Below are 22,736 nucleotides of genomic sequence, written 5' to 3'. Positions count from 1 at the left end.
GTGGCGTTGTTTAGGTTTAGTTGTTTTGAATGTTTACACAAACAGAACATACAGTCGATCAGGAGCAGGAACACAATATTCTGACTCCAATGAACAACACTATGACCCACAAGGCGTCGCCGAGTCAAGGCTTGTGTGTACCTTTTTCTAAACTGTCATGAACTGAAGATCTATCCCAGCAACTATCAGAGGAGGAGAGAGACTGGGAGCGGCTGCTGGTGCCCATTGCTTTGCTGTAACTTTTCATACCTTTTCATTGCTTCTAAATAAATACTTGATTGAACCAAACCGAGACCGGCTCTTCTCATATTTAGGTCTGTCCTCTTCATGAATCCACCTCACCTGGTTCTATCAAAGTCCAATGAAGTGGCTCAGCAAAACTTTGGGGGTTTAATTTATCAAAAAAAATATTTTATTTTAACTTACAGCTCAAAATAATAAAGTAAGAAAAATTTATTTTCATAGAAAATAAAAGTAAAAAGTGGTTTGGTCCGGTCATGGGGGTCAAGTCACAATAAATACACAACATTTCATCATCACAGCAGATTTTCATTTTACTTGTGTTTATTTTCATGTATCCATCTCTCTCTCTCTCTCTCTCTCTCTTTCTCTTTCTCTCTCTCTCTCTCTCTCTCTCTCTCTCTTTCTCTTTCTCTCTCTCTCTCTCTCTCTATCGCTATCTCTATCTCTGTATCTATCTATCAATCCATCTATCTATCCATCTCTATCTCTATCTCTATCTCTATCCATCTATCAATCCATCTATCTATCCATCTCTATCTCTATCTCTATCCATCTATCCATCTATCAATCCATCTATCTATCCATCTCTATCTCTATCTCTCTCTCTCTATCTATCTATCAATCCATCTTTCTCTCTATGTATATATCTATCTATCTTTCTATCCATCTCTCTCTCTCCCTCTCTCTCTCTCTCTCTCTCTCTCTATCGCTATCTCTATCTCTGTGTCTATGTATCAATCCATCTATCTATCCATCTCTATCTCTATCTCTATCCATCTATCTATCTATCAATCTATCAATCCATCTATCTATCCATCTCTATCTCTATCTCTATCTCTATCTCTATCAATCTATCTATCTATCAATCCATCTATCTATCTATCTCTATATCTATCTATCAATCCATCTATCTATCCATCTCTATCTCTATCTCTCTCTCTCTATCTATCTATCAATCCATCTCTCTCTCTATCTATCTATCAATCCATCTCTCTCTCTATATATATATCTATCTATCTTTCTATCCATCTCTCTCTCCCTCTCTCTCTATCGCTTTCTCTCTCTATCTATCTATCTATCAATCCATCTCTCTCTCTCTCTCTCTCTCTCTCTCTCTCTCTCTCCCCCCCCCCCCCCCCCCCCCCTCTCTCTCTCCATCCACCCATCCATCCATCCCGGCTCCGTGTCGCCCCCTGCTGTTGTGTGTGTGTCAGCTCCGGGTCCAGCAGCGGGGGGACAGTGAGAGCAGTCCGGAAACAGTGCGCTGTGAGCGGACCCACAAACCTCCAGCAGGACGGAGCAGCCTCCAGGTTCCTCCCGGAGCTCCACTCTCCAGCCCCGCGGAGCTGAGATGGATTGACCGGAGCGGGGACACCCTGAAGCCCGCGGGTGAGTCTCTTTATCCCCGCAGAGAACCACCATGGACGTTCACCCCAAACAACAACAAACTTGTTAGCTCGTCGCTAACTTTCCTGATGGAGCTAACGCGGGTTTAGCGGTTAGCTCCGCTCCGTCTCCCGGGATGGTTCCTCCCGGCTGTGAAGTGACACTCTGCGGGTTCTAAACTTCAGGTTCTCCGTGTGGCGGTGGAGGAACCGGAGCCGGGAGAGACAGCTTCCAGCCCGGGGGCGGTGTCCGCAGCCGCGGGCTCAGGGAGCTCGGTGACCGGGGTCAGATTCTCTTTACTGAACTTATAATAAAAAAAGTGTCAGAATTCAGCTTCACGCAGAATCAACCTGGAGCTGCTCGTCTGGGTCGCTGGTAGAAGTTCAATCAAATCCACGGTTCGGTCCAGAACCCGGTTTGAGATGAACGGTTCGGTTCGGCCCGGTTCGGTTCGGCTCCTTCACGGTGTTGTAGCCTCTAGAGAAACGTGATTTAATGTGACTCCAGAGACAGATTCACATCAGTGAGATTTAAATGTGCTTCAATGAGTATTCACATTTAATTCTATTTCATTTGTACAGAGTCAGATCCTGATACACGTGACCTCAGGGCTTGAGACAGTAAACATGATCAAAATACTGTTTCTATTATGATATTCATTAGTATTCATCCTGGATGGGTTGGTGTGTAAGTATTTATTAATTGTAAACGTGTCGCACCTGAAAACCAGGCTGAATAAAACGGCTTCGAGCCTGAAGCCAACACCCACAGGGTTTTATTATTTTATTATTCTATTATCTCAGTGCAGTATTTAACAGTAAATTTCCCCGTCTCAGGAGGATTTGAGGAGCAAAGAGGTTTGCTCAAAACAAAGTTCCCCTCGGTTCTTGTTAAACCCTTTTCCAGACAGTTTCCTTCAGGTGGTTCAGATGAAGGTTTTATCTTCAGAGGAAACTCACTCAGCTGAACTTTCCACATGTGGATCCTCCTCAGCAGCTCGGTGGTGGAGCCCCGGCTGTGCCCGGTGAAGCGTGGGGCCGCCGTGTGTTTTCCTGGCGTCCGGCTGACTTTGCAAAGCGCTGCATTATTGATGAGTGACATGGTTTCCACTCGGAGGCCGACGGCTCTGTAACGGGAGCCAACTCGTTCTGACTGGTTCAGGATCAGTTTGTGGAGCTCGGAACGAGAGCGGCTTGGTTTCCACTGTTAGAGCTGAAGGATTATTCTACTCTAAGTTTGTTTGGACATTAATTCCTTTGCTGAGGAGTTTGTTTGAAGGGATATAAGAAATCTCTTGTGTTGCAGGCAAGGATTCACTTAGTTATTGATTTTCCTGACACTTATTTTCTCTATAAATAAAATGTTAATCCTCATAACATACTAAGAAATGCAGAGAATATATTCAACGAAGCTGGAAGAAGAAAATATTCAGTTTTTTTGCTTAAATGAAAAATGACTGACAACAAATAAATGTTTATCCTCATCACACAATGCAAGGAGATTATTGATATTCTACTTTGTTTGTGTTGCGTCGTCCTCAAATGTAAAAAGCTCTTAAGATGCAAATGATATAAAATGAGTAAAATAGATCTGCTTGTGTCCACATGGTCTCAGACGAAGGACCCTGAGAAGAAGTCTTGTGTTTGTGAGGATCTCTGCTGTGTCCACACATCGAGCTCTCCTGACTCCCTCAAACGATCTCCTTTCCAAACCACTACTCCTTGACCCCCGATGAGATATGTCACATGATTAGTCACATGATCAATGTTTACTCTCCTTTCATGCTTCTTCTTCAGCTGCTGCAGCCTCCTCCGGCCACGTGGCCTCATGGCGTCCCGGCTGCTGGATCGTCTGAAACGCTCGCTGTTTAAAGACGTCCACTGGGCGGAACAGGAAGCAGCAGACACACAGGAAGTGGAGGCGTTTGATGAGGACCGGTTGGAGGCGGAGCTGGCGGAGGAGGAGGAGTGTGTGACCGATCGCCTCGGGGGGACTCTGTCCTTCGACAGCGCCGGAGGAGGAGGAGGAGTGGAGGAGAGCGGCGATGGCGAGGGGCATGACAGTGACTCCGACTTCCTGGGAGAGTCGATGGAGGAGGGGCTCAGCAGCACAGGTGAGGTGGCGCCCTCCTCAGGATGACCCGTCATCGATCAGGCAGGTCAGGAGAGTTCCTCCGGGCTCACACAACAAAGAACTCCACGTCGGTCAATAACCAATTTGAATTCATACAGAGAAGATTAGGAATCTGGTTCAACCCGCTTCCCTCTTCTGACGCCCACCTCTCTCCTGTTGGCTCATCTTACTTTACCTCAGCCAATCGGAAGGCCCCAGATTGTCACACTGTCGATTGGCCGGTCGCATTTAAAAAGACCCGATTGCGTCCTCGCTCTCTGATTGGCTGCTGGGCTCTATTTCCTGAGCAGGACATTTCAGACGGTGTGAAGATTCACGTGTTGTTGAGGTTTCAAACAACTGACTTTGGGTTCAACCTTCACAGACGCCAGTCCGATCGGCCCCTCCCCCTCCGCCCTGCTGACACGGCAGCTTCAGGAGAGCTGGAGGAACATGTGCCGACTCGATGGAGGAAGCCCCGCCCCCTCGGGGAGACGGCTGACGGACGACCTGTTGTTTGAGGTCACGGACGCCAGTGTGATGCAGGACGGCTCCTCAAAGTACGTGGTGAGTACAAACAAGCAGTGGAGGATTGTTGGTCACATGATCCGCGCTCTCATTTCCCAGGAGCTGCTTGTGATTCAGTCTGTTGTGTGCTCGGTCTGTTGCTGTCTGTAGCTGTACACCATCCACGTGATCCAGACCGGGGGCAGCGATAAGACGCCCGCTGTGATCACCCGCCGCTACTCCGATTTCCAGCGCCTTCATGCCACGCTGCGGCGTTTTCACTCAGACCTGATGGATCGTGTGTGTTTTCCACGTGAGTAGGGGTTACAGCACTAAGCCTAGTTATGGTTAGGGTGGGGGGGGGGGGGGGGGGGGGGTTCTGCTGAAACCTAACCACCGGTTGTAATCGCCACAGGTAAGAAGCTGCGGAGGAACTTCGTGGCGGAGACGATCGCCAGGCGCAGCCGGGCCTTCGAACAGTATCTGTCTCACCTGTGTTCCCTGCCCACCCTGCGGGGGGCGCTGTGTGTGCGACAGTTCTTCTACCTGAGCGACCTGCAGACTGGGCAGCTGCTCATCAGGTAGCTAACCACACACTGACTGACACATCCCAGTGGCTCATGAGAAGTCACCTGACACACTAAACAGGCTGTTGATCCAAAATGTTAAAACCAAAGAATCAGTTGAATCAGTGACACACTGGACTTCAGCAGCTCTGGAAAGAGAAGTGATCCAGAATGAGGTTCAGATGAAACCGGGTTCGGACTCCGGTCCCTGAACGGAGCCAGTGAGCGAGCAGCTGAAACATTCAGGTTATAATGAAATAGTGACGTTCACCTCAAATTAAAGAGTAAATACAAATAATATTCAAAGTTTCAGTCGCAAATTTCCTAGAAGACAATTCCAACAGTCGTCTGGATGCTGTTAGTTTCTGTTTCCTGTTCCTGTTTCCTGTTCTCTTGAAGTTCTCTTGATGATAAACACAAACAGATGTAATCAGAGTGTGATGTGCAGTGAACCCGTCTGAGTTTGTGTTGTTGTTTCGAGGGAGGGACGTTTCCAGGAGGCGCTGGGTCCGCTGCTCAACGCCAAGAGGCTGCAACAGAAACTGGGCTGGGCCAATGACTACGACCTCCAGGCTCAGGCCCCGCCCCCGGCCCCCTCCCATTGGCTCTTCACTCTGGTGGGGCTGTCGTGCTGTTTCCAAGAAGTGGACCAGCTGGAGGAGGCGGGGGATCACTGTGACCACGCCCTCCGTGTCCTGACGCCCGCCGACACTCAAACTGACGAGCAGGACAAGCCCCTCCCACAGACTGCTGCACCCCGCCCACACATTGACAGGCCACACCCCCTCCTGTTGCCGTTGCTAGGGGCGGTCGTTCGGCTTCTGTGGCAGACGGGGAGGGACAAACGACAGTGGGAGGAGCTTCTGCAGCAGCTGGAGGAGCAAGGGGCGGGGCTAGACAATCAGCCAACCATGATCGAGTTTCTGGTAAAACACGACCTGCAAGAGAGTGAGGGGGGGGGGGGCATGACGACGCACATCGCAGTACAATCACGACAATACATATAAAAAAATGATCCAGAATAAAATAAGATACAGAAGAAAGTTAGAGGAAGAAGAATCCTAAGTGCGAAATAAAAAATGCATTTCAAGAATCTTATCAAAGCCTAATATGAAAATTAGGTTCTAAATAAATCAAAGCAAATTGAAAGATTTAAGGAATTTTTCGATACAACTTCGCATTGACAAGAAAAATGTGGAAATAAATGATATTAATATTTCAACAAACTATTTTATTATAAATTATCATGATTATAATTTTAAAAAGTTCAATGGACAACAAGAAAATTTTATTTAAAAAAAAAGTTGTAATATGTCGACAAACAACTGTTGGACTTGTTTGTGATATTTTAGTTAAAAATATATAATTCCAACATTTTTTATTAAAATAATTGAATTTAAAAATGAATTAAAAACTGTGACGCCTCAGATCAGGATGTGAGAGAAGCTTCCAGGACTTCACGATAAAACTTATAATAATTATGAGTAATAATAAAAACACTAAACACCACTTAGTTGTGATGAGCAACAAAAATCCTTAAAGGGAAAAACATTTTCTTCAAAAAGAAAATGTAGAAACACGTTTTTAGTTCAACATGAGATGTTGAAACGCTGCTTCTTAGTTTGAGATGAACCTTTATTTTAGGACAAAGTGACGTTTGGTCTTTTTATAACGACACTAAACACTCGTCGGTTTCTCTCTCGTAACAAACACGTTTTTTACTTTGAGAAGAAATGAAATCGTTTTTCACTACGATGACGACACTAAAGGGAAAATGGTTCGAAACATTTGTTCTGCCCGTTAAACGTTGACTGATATTTAACAGAATCAACCAATCAGAACATCTGTTGTTACGTTGAAAGAACATTTTATATTTCCTGCATCTTCTGAAGAATATGGCCGGAGCTGTGGTTGTATCATAACTCTACGAAGTTCTAAAATACTTCAATATGAAACATTGTTTTTTCACTTACATGTCATTTAGACTCTTTTACTGCACTTTGTATTTTACATCATGACTCAGCATCTTTAGCTGTTTTCACCTGTCGGGCCTCATTTTAATGATTTTAAAAGTGTTTCCTGTTTGTAAAGTTGAACCATCAGTGAGGCATTAAATCATCGAATAATCTTCATCAGTACGAAGCACTGACTCCTCCTCCTCCTCCTCCTCCTCCTGTTTTCTGAGCTGTGTGTTTATGTGCATCCAGTTGCATAAGGGACCGAAACACGAGGAGACACCGAGGAGGTGGAACTTTTTAAGATGAACGGATCACATGGGGAATATGAGTCTGACCAGTACTTTAAATATATATCTAAAGTTTAAAGATGATGCACATGTACAGATTAATGCACACATACTGGTGATAAACTGATGAGAGCTGCTTCCATCACATCCACAGATTTAATAACACGCTGGACTTTTTACTCTTCAGCTCAGACAATGAAAAACGCTGGAAAACTAGAAGTCGATTCTTGTTTCTCTGTTTTCATCTTCACAGACGATGAGAAAACGTTTGTTTGATTTGATTGAGACTCGGTCGGGTTTTTAAAATGTATTTTGGAGAAACTGTAGATACAGTAACTCTGAATTGAGCAGTTCTTTCTGTTTTTATTTGAATTCAAGGTTTTAGTGATTTGTTTTTGAAGTGATTTCACTTCCTCGTGTTCGGAACGCAGCCTCCTCCCTCCTGTGGAATATTTTAGAATGTGGATTTATCTTTAAAGAGCCAAGTATAGTTCCAAGTATATTTTATTGAATAAATTTGTTACAAAATCTCAGATCTGTCTTTTCTTGTTTCTTCATCTTTCACCTTTTTGCAGCGACCAAGAGGAACTTCTTCAATTCAGTTTTATTAATATAGCAAAAATAATAATCTCATTGTGACGATGATGTAAACTCAGCTCAGGGACGAGATCCCAGATAATTAGAGTTTCCAGTTGGTGCAGTTTTCTTTGTCTGTGTTTATTTGTTAATTACAGCGTCAGTTAGTAATTATGTATTAGTTATGTCCGGCAGTTGTAGGTTCACGTGCTCACCAGCAGAGGTCGCCCTGCGTCAGTCCACGTGTGAGTGATGACGCAGCTCAGATCGGTTTTATTATAAAGATTCTAAAATGAATAATTTCCAGTGTTTTCTACTCGAGGAGCTCAGAGTCCACAGGTCAGTGATGAAGGTGAGGGTGAAGATGAAGAGGTGATTTTGATGAAGGTGAAAGATGGTGATGAAGATGAAGGGAATGATGAATGTGATAAAGGGGATGAGGATGAAGAGGGTAACGAAGATGATGAGGGTGAGGAAGAGGGTGATGAAGATGATGAGGGTAATGAGCATGAGGGGAATGATGAATGTGATAAAGGGGATGAGGATGAAGAGGGTGATGAAGATGAAGAGGGTGATGAAGATGATGAGGGTAATGAAGGTGATTATGGTAATGATGAGGGGAATGATGAATGTGATCAAGTGGATGAGGATGATGAGGGTGATGATGAAGGTGATGATGGTAATGAAGATGAGGGGAATGATGAATGTCATAAAGGGGATGAGGATGAAGAGGGTAATGAAGATGATGAGGGTGAGGAAGAGGGTAATGAAGATGAGGGGAATGATGAATGTGATAAAGGGGATGAAGATGATGAGGGTGATGATGAAGGTGATGATGGTAATGAAGGTGATGATGGTAATGAAGATGAGGGGAATGATGAATGTGATAGAGGGGATGAGGATGAAGAGGGTGATGAAGAGGATGATGAAGATGAGGGGAATGATGAATGTGATAGAGGGTGATGAAGATGATGAGGAACATGAAGATGAGGATGATGAAGATGAAGAGGGTGATGAAGAACCGAGCTCAGGTGCTCTTATGTCACTGATCAGCTGACGAGTAGAAATAAGTCCCATTGTCCTCCACATATCATCACCATGGCGACAGGGCCGAGAGACATCAGCTGCTGGAGTAACACCAGTTGCTATAGCGACGGTGACAGAGCCGGACGGAGTGATGTAAACAAGCTGTCACTCAACGTGCACGGTGACGTCACCAGGAAGTGTCAACGTTTAATGAGCGACAGCTGAGGAATCTTAACTTTGTATTAAAGCAACACTTTCTGACTTTGATGAGCAACAGCGCCCCCTGCAGCCCCACCTGGGGATTTACTGGAACTGTCCTGAATTCATCTTTTCCATTTAACGCTGGTTAATCCTCATCTTCCACTCTGCTGGAGATTAAAGGACCAGGACACACACACACACACACACACACACACACACACACACACAGTGACACACACATAAACTCACACATCATCTGAACTCAGACGATTCAAACAATAATTATTTTAGGTCCTTATTTCATTTGTTTAATTAATCGACAGTTCATTTTCTGATTGACTCTGAAAGGGAATTAATTGTTATTTTGATGATTGAGTCTTTGATGTTTGTTTATTTATAATACTTTGATTTGCTTGTTATTTGAATTTTAATTGATTTAACTAAATTGATTGTTTGTGATTCATTTTCTTTGATACTTTTGTGTAGCTAAGATAACGAGCTATCCAGGCTAGCTGTCGGGCTCTGATATATCTTAGTTGATTGACAGGTGAAGAATCCCCTGAGCTCTGATGATCAAAGGAATCTGTCAGGCTTTGATATTCACACGAGTTTTGTCTGAATCTGGATTTTGTTGATCAAAAAAAAAACTCAGAACCAAGTTGTAAAAAATATTAGATTCTGAAGAAGAAATCTCAAGATTTAACCGGGCGTCTTCCTTTTGATCAGAGATTCTGAAAACCAACAATACTTAGAGATGGATTTATATATTCTAAATACTCACTAACGAAATGACTTTGTTGTTGTCATTTTAATTCAGTTACTAAACTTCAGTTCTGGGGAAAAATACACACACACTGACTTAACACTCACAGTTCTTTGAGTAAACCTGGACATGCTCGTTCAACAAAGATGGACGACACGTCTTCTTTTCCTCCGACAGCATAAATATGAAGCCAAAGTATCACGGACACGAACGCTGCCATCTTGTGGTGGCGACGTCATTTACAGTCTGAGCTCAACCAATCAGCAGTCAGATGTATCAGCTGTCAATCATGACGTCTCAGCCTGTTTTTATATCATCAAATAACTGATTCAAACCAATCGGATCAGAAACACGTGAACAAACGGAGATAGAAACCATCAGAACATTCATTTAACATGTAATTCGATTTTTTTAGTTTGGTCCATGTCCGGTCTGCTAACATGGGCAGAAGGGGCTTATGACCCATATTGCCGCCTCCAGGGGGCGATCCGGATGTTTTGGCATGTTGTCGTCCATCTTCATTTACAGTGATTTTTGTAAATGTTTGAGTTAGCATGCTAGGTTTACGATGCAATAATAAATCCAGTGTATGCTAACGGTTGATTGTACACTGACTTCTACTAGCTGAGCAAGATGTCGGAGAAAAGCAGAATTAATCTACTATAGGCAAAAAATGAAATATACAAAACTAATGTCATTATAAAATAATAAGTATATAAATATACTTTTACATTATACAGTGATAAGTTTCTAGATTGTCCACAAACCAAAGTCATACAATTTTTGGCTAAACACAACGAACAAGTTAGTACCAAACTCTGTATGCCAACTAACCATATTCCACACAAACACACACACACACACACACACACACACACACACACACAGACACACACACACACACACACACACACTCTTTAAAAAAAGAAATCCTCAAATATATTCATTTGCTTTGTGATTCACGTTTCCAGGAATTCACTCTTAGTACTCACTAAGAAAATTGCATCGAACAGTTTCATTATAACACATTATTACATCAGAACATTGAACCTGATAAACATTTTTCACATGAATCTTCCTCTGTATTCACACAGTATCAGTTCCTAGTCCCTTTCAACGTGATATCGATATTTACGAGTTTGACTCGCAAATATGACCTCACAGACTCACATGAGAAAAATAAACCGACCTGAAAACCTGACAGCACAGGGACATGTACACAACATGTAGTTCACGTGTCCACACGTCAGATGGAAACATTCTACAAATTTCAGAAGCGGAAACATATTAAAGGAATAATTTGACATTTTGGAAAAAAAATTAATTATATGGACATCTCTGTAAATCAGGACCTCCCTCAATGAACCTCATGAACAAATAAAGGTTAATGGAACTGCAGAGTCTTTGATGGTAAAAGTCTCTCACACGGTTTCTGTTTGAATGGAGGAAGTGGATGACGCAGTTCATTTGGTCGCCGTGGTAACGTCATTATGTTATTACTGCCAGCAGATTCACGACTCAACACGAGTTGAAATCATAGACTGATTGTATATGAGGTTCAAATGCATTAAAATCAACGTTTCACACTGAGCTCAGCGACATCACAGACTCTCTGTCTTCTCATCTGTGTTAATCACCAAAATGTCAAATTATGTCTTTAAATATGAAATTATTTCTGATTCATGAGGTGTTGCACAACATCAGCTGAACAGATTTACTGCAGTGATCAGTCAGACGGACAAAGAGACATCTTCTCAAACAGAAACCAGGTGACACGTCACCTGGTTTCTGTTTGAGAAGACATCTGTTTCCAAACAGACGTTTGGACACACAGACTGTTTCAAAGACTTTGACATTTTCTGGCACAAAGAGACGGACACAAAGGCAATAAACCAGCAAAAAGGAGGTGAAGACACTTTTCCACAAGGCAACACAATCAGTGGTGTGATGTATCGTCCCAGTCCCAGTCAGGCTGGTGTGGGTAGAATCCGTCCGTCCAGTGACAGAAGCCCAGCTGATACTGGTACAGGCCTCGTCCCAGATTCTCTTCAGACTGAAACTGGTTCTGAGAGATTTCATGTGACTCCTCCCGAGCCCCGGTGTTATCTTTGGCTTTGAGCTTCCTAAACAACACAACATCCAGATTCACTGAGATTACTGTGGGACTTTGATTTTGTAATGTTAGATCCAACTATGTGCAGCTGTATATATTTATATATATATTTAACATATATTTAATCCTCAGGGTTCGACTGTGAGGCTCCAGACAAACTTAAAGTACAGTGAGAACGGGACATTAGTATTTTAAATGCTTTTATTCTTATAGCATTTCTTTCTTGAGCTACATTTATAGATTATATAAAGTAAAGTGTGGTTGAGTCCCTCAGCCACCAGATTGTCTCACTGACTTGTTCCCTGGTTCCCCATGAACTGAGGATCTCTGAAACGTCTTCATTAAAACATAAAGTTAGTTAATGAGCTAACCCCCTAGCAAGTCAATTAGCAAACAGCTACCTCCCTAGCAAGTTGTCTAATTAGCCTGGGAGCTAATGCTGCTCTGTTCCAGGTGGTTAGCTCTATCGCTAAGCTAGCTACTTCTGTTGTGTTATTTGCCTATAATATATTGTACATCGATGTCTGCTCGACCAATCGCGAGTCAGTTTCAGCTGTCTATCATCTCAGCCTGTTTTTATATCATCAAATAACTAAACTGATCAGAAACATGAACACTTGAGATAAGTGTGATAAGAACGACCTGAAATGAAAGAAACAAACTTTGAGAAACATTTATTTAACATTTAGTATTTTAGTTCAGGCAGGTTTTACGACAGATCCTGCAGTCAGCCACCAGGGGGCAATCAAAATGCTTTTGGCTTCAGTTTTGAGAACTGTGATGTTGTGAATGTTTATATTCAGTCATTGGTCCAGTTTGTTGTTAGGTGAAACTAAACCGTGTATGGGTTAAATAAGCTAATTTTAGTATTGGATTCATTCTGATGTAATTTCGAGCAGTTTGGTGAAATGTCTGTAGCAGATGGTAAATATCGTTACTGTCAGTAATTCCCAACATCTCCCACTTAAACGATATGACATGAACGCAGCATAACCTGCTACCGAAAGTTATCATAGCAAGAAACTTAACAACGAGCTTTTCAGCTGATTAGCAGCTGTTTTAACTTTTTCACTTTGATCCTAGATGTTCGTAAATGTGAAGATTCTGCATGAGGCCATGAGATTAACTATTAACACCATCGAAGACCAACGGACCTGAGAGCCGCCATTTCTTTACATCATGATTCTCTTTCTGTCAGATCCCTGTTGTTTAACAGTATTCACAGAATTTTGCTAAATGTTGCAAATTGAGTGTTAACGTGTTTTAGATAATGTGATGTTTTCTGTAATTCACTGGTGATGTTGGATTGATCACTGAGCTCAGTCACAAACGTCGAACTCAGTTAACTTTAACCACACAAACCTTCAGTGAATCTGGAGCTGTGTGGTAGCTCGGAGGTGTCAGTTACTGATGGTCGGATTGGGTGGGAGCAGTCAGACAGTAGTAACCGATAACAGAGGGCTGGGACAGAGCTGACTGTCACTCTCCATTCGGGTCCCATGAGTCAGCAGCTCCTCCACTGTTGTCCAGTCATCCAGCAGTTTGCTGTTCCTCAGCCGGTTCTGCTTCATGTGGCTCAGCTCCAGCACCGTCTGAGACGACAGTGACCCCTGACCTCCTCCGGCCAGCTCCTCCCCTCCTCTTCTCTCTCTGTGCTGCCGTGACTGCGCCAGGTGACGTCTCCTTTCCGTCCGGCTACAGTATCGACCCACCAACCTGCCGTCCTCTCCTTCATCCTCCCGTTGTCTCCGCCCGTCTCCTCGCACCTCCTCATCGGTTGTGACCTCACTGCGCTCCCTGGCCAAGCGGTAAGCTCTGGCTCTGAGCAGCTGATTCCTGACTGACTTCTGATTGGACAGTCTGGAGCGGGGGGAGGGTGGAGAGCGAGGCCTCCGTTGTGGTGCACCCAGTGTGCTGTAAACAGGAGCAGAACTCCCTTTAAGGTTGCCGGAACGATTCCCAAGGGTCTGAAAGCCTCGCCAGTCTGAGGCTCCACTGGAGCCAGATCCAGGACTCTTGGAGAGGGTGTCCTCCTCTCTGCTCCGAACGGAGCCTTGGCTGGTTCTCAATGAGTTCTGATGATTGGTGAGACTGGTTCTGTCTGTACTGAGGTGACTGTTGGGGTGGCAGTTACTGGGATAACTGGCCCTGCTCCTTGGCCCCAGAGTGCTGCTGGCTGTACCTGGCTGGTGGTTCTGGAGTTCGTTGCTCAGAGTGTTTGGATCGATCACAGTCGGGTGACTGGCCCTGCGGAGGCGCTGGCCCTCGGTCAAATCTTGTATCGTTCGACTCCGACCTGGAGCTTCTATCGTCCCGCCTCTTCCCTGCTGCTGCTCCAACCACAGCGCTCTCCGTTGGCAGGGCTCAGTATGGCAACCTACAGATGGAAAAAAGAAATAGAGTACAGACGGTTCTGTGAATCTAGAAGTGTGTTGAGCCTTTCCTCACACTGTAGCTTCCTACTCTTATCCAATTGGGCGAATGGCAGGGTAAAAAAATCAAGACATATATAAAACACATGAGTAAACTGTGGGATCAATGGACAGTTTGATGAAATTCTGTTTGGAGCTCAACTTACCGATGGAGGGGGAGGGTGGTGCTCGGTGGCGAGTGGGACTCCGCTCCGCTCGGTGGAAGTGAACTGTCGTGGTCGTGCTGTTACCCACGGTGCAGCGAGAAGCCAGAGGGGCTCCAGGGTGACTCATCTGAGTGGTTTCAGGGATGGACTCCAGATCCCAGCGTCCTCTCTGCTCTCGAGGGGAGTGGCCTGTGCGGAGATGATGAGATTGCCGATGGCCGTGGCTTCCTTGAATTTTGTGCAGCCGCCGGTGTTCCCCGGTGCTGACGCTGTGGAAGCCAGAGTCGCTGGGTTCAGAGGAGGTGAGGGACTCTGATGAAGAGGAGGAGCCTTGAGAGGAAGGGGTGTGGCCTGGCAGCGATGACATGGCGTCCGTCTCGGCCTCAGAGAGCGCCATCCGGTGGTCGGGGCTATCGGGTCCACAACCTAGCCCACTGTCGAGCTCACTAAGTGGAAGGTATCCGAAAGGACCATCAGGCCGCCAGGGATGACGGTAGTCGGACTGAAGAGGGAGAAAGGATTATTTAAAAATAATAAAGTACAAGCAACATTTTAGTGAGAATGATGAAACTAGTGAAACATAATCTCTGAGATTAAAGACCTGTCTGGGGAAATTCTGTTGCTCCATCCCTTCAGTGTTGTAGCAGCCAATCAGACAGCTCTCTGAGTTCGGCTGGTAGGGCGACATGTCTGGAGCCTGGAAACAAGAAGGGGCGGAGATATCACCTCATGGTCGGGGGGGACAATAAATAGAGAGAGGGCAATTTCTGAGGGGATGTATATGTGTATATATTTTATTTTATTTTATTGAAGAAACAGATCTATAGTATTTAGCTGTCAATGTGTAAAACCTTATGAAGCCGACCAGACGCTGAACTTATATTAACACAGTGTTTGTTGTGTCTCTGTATTTTTTACGTATTAAGTCTTTATTTATTTCCAAAGTTAAACTGGAAAACATCACGACTCTATGCTGGGAGGCCAGAAGGAGAACGTCTGTCGAGTTCAGCGTCTGGAAGCAGCTCTGCACTGTCACGATAATCCATAAACATAAATTCAGAAGAGAATAAAAAGAACCCGACTGAGCACCTGGTAGTCGAGTCTGTCCAGGTGATCCAAGCTGTAGGAGACGGTGGGCAGGTAGCTGCTCCCCGGGTGCTGCTCGGTGGAGGACCTGGGCAGGAAGCCGCTGGCAGCGTAGACATCGGGAGGAATCATCATGTGTCTATTGGCCGAGTAACGGTCAGGTGACACGGTCATGTGACCATAGTAGGGCCTGTAGAGGAAGCAGATTGTCATGTTCTGTGAGGAGGTGAATTCATAAAGCAGAGTTTGTCATGTTGGTTTATTTATGCCTCAGATGTGAGGTGTGATCGGTGTGTAAATGTCTCCATGAATATTCATCATCTCATCTACATGATGATGATGCCATATCTGCACTGACAGCTGTCTCAGCAGGACGACCTTCCACTGGTGAAATTCATGCGACTCAACATCATCATCTGACCTTGTAAACTCATTCTCACCCTCGTCCCAGACCCCCCCCCCCCACCCCCCCATTTCCCTCCTGCCACATTCATTCCCCAATTCAAAACTCTTACATCCAAACAGTCACATCTACAGCCTCGTGCCCGTGAGGAGAGTTTACCGACCCTGCGCTGTAGGCGTCTCCTTGACCTTCCTCTCCCTCCATCAGGCCCATGGCTCTCAGGGCCTCCCAGTGCCGCTCTGTGGGAGCGCTGCACTCATTGGCACAACGGGAGCGGCGCCGCCTGTCCCCTCGTCCCTGTCGCCCCTCTACCTGCACCGTGATTGGCTGGCCGTACTCGTCCACGTAGTGCAGCTCCTCTCGGTGTCGGGGGGGAGGAGGCTCTCGAGTCTTGTCCTGAGAAGAAGGAACATCGTGGAACATTCAGCTTTTAAAGCCACACTGTGTAACGTTAACTGATCAACAGCTTCCTGCTGAATACTGGAGATGAACTCTGGTTTTTAATAACTTCAGAGTGTTTTGAACTGATCTCAGTTCAGCTTCACTCTTCAGCTGCAGCTAGTTGTGTCTGTGACTCTCAGTCAGTTGTTCTCACAGGAGATGGAACCCACTCAGCAGAGTTACACAGAACAGACGCTCAGGGAGAGAAGAGGAAACTTTCTCCTTGTTAGTGTTGACTTAACAAAGTGTTGATGATGTGGAGAAGCTCTGAGACTCTGAAGCTTCTTGTTCCCTCTGTTCAACCTGGTGGATCTGCTGCTGGATGAAGGTGCAGCATGAACCCTCAGCACCACCGGGGGAGTTCTGCCTCTGGAACCAGGTCCCTCACTGCTCTGATCTCACTTTGTGGAGTTCCTGACTTCACTTGTGTTGCATGATGTGGGCTGTGATTCATTTGTGTTATATTAAACGAACCTGAGCCGGTTGAACTCAGGAAAGACGAGTGAGCAGGTTTCTGCTCCAGGTCGAACAGCAGCTGATCATCTCCCTGTCAGACTGAACGTGTGTTAATTGGTGGAAACAGCTGCTGTCGTGTTCGGGGCTGAACTTTGACCTTTCATAACAAGTCAACGTTTCTGTTACCTTGATTAAATAACAGATTTAAAAACGTGTTGTCAGAAAACAACTCAGTCTCAGATACAACACAGGTCTGAGGATATCTATCTGGAAAAGCAGCCATATTATTACCCATAATTCACTCATATTCTTCAGTAATTGTGTTTAAAATATTTCTTATTATACTACATGTCTCATTGTGGATAATGTAAAAAACTGTAGGTCAGCGTAGTGTGGGCTGCAGACAGAGGAGTGAGGCCCCGGCCCCGGAGGACGCTCTGTCATTGTGTGATGAGCGATGACAAAACTGTGATTGTGTGTGTTTGTGTGATAACGTGATGAAAGTTAAGAAGCAGGAAAGTTAAAGAGACTCGGTCTCAACCGCAGCACGATGTGGGTCAGGATCCTGCAGCTCGCTGGGACCCCTGGGCCACAACCAGTCTCTACAGTCTCAGTACAGGGCCTGCAGCGCACACACACACACACACACACACACACACACACACACACACACACACTGTAACAGAAACACACACACACACACACACTTTAACAGAAACACACACAACCTTTAACAGAAACACACAGACACACACATTAACAGAACATCACACAAAGAGAGAGCTGTGCACACATACGTAAACATAAAAGAAACATGAATGTATAAAACCTGCTTCATAGAAAGTCATATGTGCAGAAACATGCACACACATGCATGGTAACACACACACACACAGACACACACATGAAGAAGTCATAGAGTGAGAGTGATGTGCTGTAGCCTCGAGAAGTGTGTGACGCTCCACTGCACTTTGACAGTAACACAAACTGACTCCCTCTCTCTCTCTTTCTCTCTCTCTCTCTCTCTCTCTCTCTCCTTCTCTCTCTCTCTCTCTCTCTCGATGAAGCTTTGACTCAGTTTTCACTCAAAGGGCAGAACTCTGTAAAATGCAACACTCCTCGGTCTCTAACAGAATCAGCGTCAGCTCGTAGGATCCAGACTCGAGTGTCATGTTCAGCAAACTGCACCAGGCCGAGTCCGAGGGTTTGATTCCGCCAGCTTCAGTCACTTTGATAAAAACATAAATACACGTCTGAATCTAATCAGACAAAAGCGATTGTGTGTTTTTAAGTATCGTAAAGAAAACATTAAAACTCATGTAACATTTAATATGATGCGATCAAAACTTCATCTGTAAGAACAATACTGGAAATCAAACCGTGTTTCTGTCTCAGACGGAAAAATTAGATTTGTTCGCTTCCCCGAAAGTGATGACAAAACATGTTGTTCTCCCCCTGGTGGCTGGATGCTCTAATATACCCTGCCTCCTCCATGTTAGTAGATGGGACATGGACCAAACCAGATGTTAAATATATGCAAAGGACGTGTTTACAATCAGGTGACAGTTCCCTCTAGTGGCCAAAGCATCGCAGCATGAACAAGCCTTATTCTTTTTCGTGGAGATTTGATTGGTCGACATGCTGCATATCTCCAGAAATAACAAAGTTATCAGGACATATTCACTTATTAAACAAAAGCTCGACCCCGACGGCTTCTATTCTCCACTGATCCTCGGCTGAGCCCATGTTTTTCTCCTCTGACGGATTCAGAGAGATCCTGTGGATGCGTTGTGAGCTGTGATCTGGGTGAAGTGGAAAGTGAGTCACTTCTTCTTCTGCGTGGCTCAAACTGTCAAAACCCTGAATGCTGCTGCTGCACTGATGATTGAAGCTCGGAGCGCTCTCTTTATTTTGATCCATTGTTTTGTCCCGAAAAGACAAAGAGAAGGAAAGTTGGACTCTTTGTTGAACTCGTTCAGATTATTCACAGTTTGTGTTTTAGGATGTTCAACATTCTGGATCTGGTTTTTAATAATTAGTCTTCTACTGGACAGTTGAAGAATCGTTCATTCACTCGATTCTGCACGAAACAGAAATGTCCTCACTGTTTTCATCTCCTCAGGTTTATCATATAAAGAGTCGTGTCCCCCCCCCACAGGCCATAGAGCCCAGCACACTCCACCAGCCTGTTCAGTCACATGACACCACATCCAACCGTCCTGGTATCAGAAACAAATCGAGTGTGGTCTTCTTCTCTGTCCCCAGTTTCATTCTGTGTGTGATTGACAGCTGACATTGACTCTGGATCCTGGGATGAGACATGAAATCACTTCTCCAGAGCACGAGCAACACAAGATGGCAGCGTTCGGTTTGACGCTGGTCGAGAGGGAGGAGGAGTCAGGGGCTGTGGGCGGAGTCAGCGTGATCAACAAGAAGGATCCAAACATTGAGACCAAATGTTTTATAACATATGTGGCTTTAATCTGTGGGAAAGCAAACTGGTTCTTCACAGGTTCACCAACTGAACCAGTTCCACACCAGCAACTGGTCACAGAGGGGAAAGAGTCACAATCTTCCCCTGAACAAAATCAGATCAACAAATTAATAAATACAGAAACAAAGTCGTCCAACTTTCACTTTCCCGTCTGGTGACAGTTGTTTGTGAAGAGAAGTGACAAACAACATCTGAGTTTTAACCTATTTTTTTAAACATATTTTCATTTTTTAAAGTGTCATTTATCAAAATGTGTGAATGCAGAGCTGAAAGTGACACAGATCTTTTGCTCATGCTCGGAAAACGTCTTTGCTCAATTCTTCTGTTTGAATAAATAACGAATCAGCAGCTCACACACATCAAGACCAGAGCTCTGCTTCTGTAAAGGAGTTTTTCCAGGAAAGTGTTTGTTTGTTATCGAGCTCTGCCACTTATTTCTCTCTGCTTCCTCGGGCGTGAAGACACATCTCTGTGATGGTTGTCTGTGGAGCTCTGAGGTTTCCTGCGTCTTGATGAGCTGGTTGAACGGTTCGATGCTCCAGAGGCTCGACTCGCTGCCGAGCTTCAGACACGCAGAGCCGAGCAATCTGTAGGACGACAGCAGGACGAAGGCTCCCCGAGCGCCGGGACACCTCGATTATCCAGCTACGCATGTCAGAGGAGGTTTCATACAAACAAACGCCTCATCAGATGAGGACACGTCCAGGACGTCAGCGGACGACACCACAGAGCAGCAGACAGACAGAGACACGAGGACGGAGGACGTGATGTGAAGTGGCTCCTGAGGAACACGTGTTCACCAGCAGTCGCTGCACATATCAGTCTGCAAACCAGAAAGCACACAACAACTCTACAAACCCACTGATCCACTTGGAACCTTTTCACTATATTTCCTCAGCTGCTGCCTGAGTGTCGCAGATCGTCCATCAGAGTCGAGGCCGAGGAGTCCAGTCAGTCTCGAGGCCAGTTTGAAGATCCTCACTGGTCGATTCTGGACGTGATTCTTGGCACTGAGGACAAACGGTTCTGTTGAGAGACTCTCGTTTCACTCAGTCTCAGATTCACGTGTCTCTGACGTCTGTTTGGACACTAAAGTCCAAAATGGTGGAGATCTGCAGCGATGATGACCATCACATTCTTCAGCTCCAGTCCTGGTTCCAGGCATCAACCCAGTGAGACGCCATTTTGAAGCCTCCAGTTTGACATTTTGTCCAAACCACACGGTGCTTTATGATCAGTTTGACTCTAAATGATCATAATCTACTAAATGAAGACTTGGAACTAGAGACTGAGACATAAACTCCTGAGGGACATGTTTACTGACGTTATACAGTGAGAGGTGGAGTCACTTTCTATAGGAACTACCAGAGGAGTCGCCCCCTGCTGGTCACTACACAGAACACAGGCTAATACGTAATGCTCGTGATGGACAAACGATGGCCACTAAAGCTTGTGAGGCGTTGAGGATCATCTTTAAATCCTAGCATCAATCAATAGAGGTGTTCAGGGACATCTGTAAACTGTAGTTTACCAACAGCCTGATGGGAGACCTGTGGAGCCCAACAGCTCTGTGAGGTGTTTGTGTAACATCTGTAAATCATAGCATCGCAACTGATGGAGATGAATTAATTTCAATATGATTAACATTGAATAATATTATAAATAAATAATAAGACTTGAATGAGCAGCTGCTCACACTTCACACTTCTCTAAGTCTTCAGGGACGAATCTGAACGTAAAGAATCTGAACATTAAAGAAATGTGATCAGTTGAGTGTCAGAGACAAAACTTACATCTTCCTCTAATTGTTTCTCTGACTTCTTCACTCTGTCTCTTCAATAAACACACACAGACACACACACGCACACACACAGACACACACACACACACACACACACACACACACACACACACACACACACACCCTTAACCCAGATAGTACCAGTGAACTCAGACAATGACGGAGGGAGAAGATGACTGAAGGCTACTGTGTGTGTGTGTGTGTGTGTGTGTGGGTGTGTGTGTGTGTCTGTGTGTGTGTGTGTGTGTGTGTGTGTGTGTGTGTGTGTGCATGTGTGATGGGATGCAGGTCATCTCAGTATCCATCACATCTCATTATCTGCCCTCCATTCTCTTCCTTCTCTCTCTGTTACTCTCTCTCTCTCCATCTCTCTCTCTCTCGTTCTCTCTCCTGCAGAAGGTCACTCACCTTGATCCGAGTGAAGCGACAACCCATCCTGACTTCTCCTCGGATGGGCAGAAGTTCGGAGGAGGGAGATAGATGCAGGGACGAAGGGTAACAACAGAAGGATGGTGAGACCGAGAGGGAGAGGAGGACAGACTGAGAATCTACAGAGAGAGGTGAAGAGGGAGGAATGGGGGAGAACAAGGGTCAAATAGAGAGCAAGAAAATGGGAAGACAGAGAGAAAAGAGAGAGAGAGAGAGAGAGTTTGCTGAGCCTCGTCCGCCCACCAGCTCACATCCCCAAACTCTGATGACCCACAGTCCCTCTGCCAATCAGCTGTCCTCCTGCGCTGCCTGGGAAACTACAGCTCCCATGATGCCGCAGCGTAAACAGCATCAGTCTGTGGGCAGCGAACCTCTCTCTCCTCAGGAACCACACAGAGGCACGGGCGAGCGAAGAGCAGCAGCAGCTCTGAGAGGGGCGAGTGAAGCAGAGACTGAAGAACTGAGAGAGAGAGAGAGAGAGAGAGAGAGAGAGAGAGAGGTGAAGAACAGAGCTGTTCTCATCTGACAGTTTCTTCTTCTTCTGCTTTTCTCTTTATCCTCCTGTCACTCGCTCCCTCTCTCTCTCTGCATCCCTGCTGCTGCCGGCCAATCACAGAGCCCGGATGCAAGGAGGAGGGGAGGCGGACACTCCGATTGGCTGAGATCAGCGTTTGTTTAAGCATCATTCAGGGTTTTCCTCTCCTCCACCTCCCTCTCTTTTTTTCACCCATCCTTTTCACCGATTCCTGGTTTTTCACACTTTTCTCTCGTCACAAAACACCTTCCGTGTGTGTGTGTGTATGTGTGTGTGTGTGTGTATGTGTGTCTGTGTGTGTGTGTCATTCATATCGAGTTCAGTTTTAACTAAATTATATGACTGTGCTTTAATTAAACACATTAATATTGGTTTAAATATCACATTAATAAAAAACGGATTGAATATGGCTGATAGCGCCACCTAGTGTTCCAACACGTTTCTACGTCTTGACATTTATATATGAAAACATTAGCGACAGAGGCTGAAAAGAGGAACTGCAGCAGTAATAACAATAATTCAATCAGGTTTAACATCCTCTGGCAGGAAGCCGTCGCTACATTAACTAAACTAAATAGATTAAAATACATTAAGTACATTAAAATACATTAGATGCATTAAAATACATCATTTCCCTACAGAATCTCTTGGTGGTAATATAACTACTTTGATTTTCTGCATTTACTTCAGCTCAGCTAGTTAGCTTGTTAGCTTGTTAGCTTGTTAGCTAAAGATTTGGCTTCACTCTGTTGATGTCGTCCATCTTATTTATCGT

General features: G+C 45.0%; 2 protein-coding genes across 3 annotated transcripts in view; one reads left to right on the top strand and one right to left on the bottom strand.

Annotated features, from left to right (window-relative positions):
* hm13 (histocompatibility (minor) 13) overlaps positions 1-22,736 on the bottom strand; it is a 79,467-nt gene that overhangs the window by 21,932 nt on the left and 34,799 nt on the right. The window lies entirely within an intron of this gene.
* Positions 1,476-7,592, top strand: snx21 (sorting nexin family member 21). Its single transcript, XM_053425892.1, has 6 exons — positions 1,476-1,632; positions 3,426-3,742; positions 4,127-4,308; positions 4,420-4,561; positions 4,664-4,829; positions 5,296-7,592. Exons 2-6 carry the CDS (start codon positions 3,457-3,459, stop codon positions 5,819-5,821), a joined length of 1,302 nt encoding a protein of 433 aa, XP_053281867.1. The 5' UTR covers positions 1,476-1,632; positions 3,426-3,456; the 3' UTR covers positions 5,822-7,592.

The sequence above is a fragment of the Pleuronectes platessa genome, chromosome 6 (assembly GCF_947347685.1).
Source record: "Pleuronectes platessa chromosome 6, fPlePla1.1, whole genome shotgun sequence".
NCBI classification, from domain to species: Eukaryota; Metazoa; Chordata; class Actinopteri; order Pleuronectiformes; family Pleuronectidae; genus Pleuronectes; species Pleuronectes platessa.
Note: the sequence above shows the minus strand (reverse complement) of the source record. Positions and strands in the feature narration are given on the sequence as shown.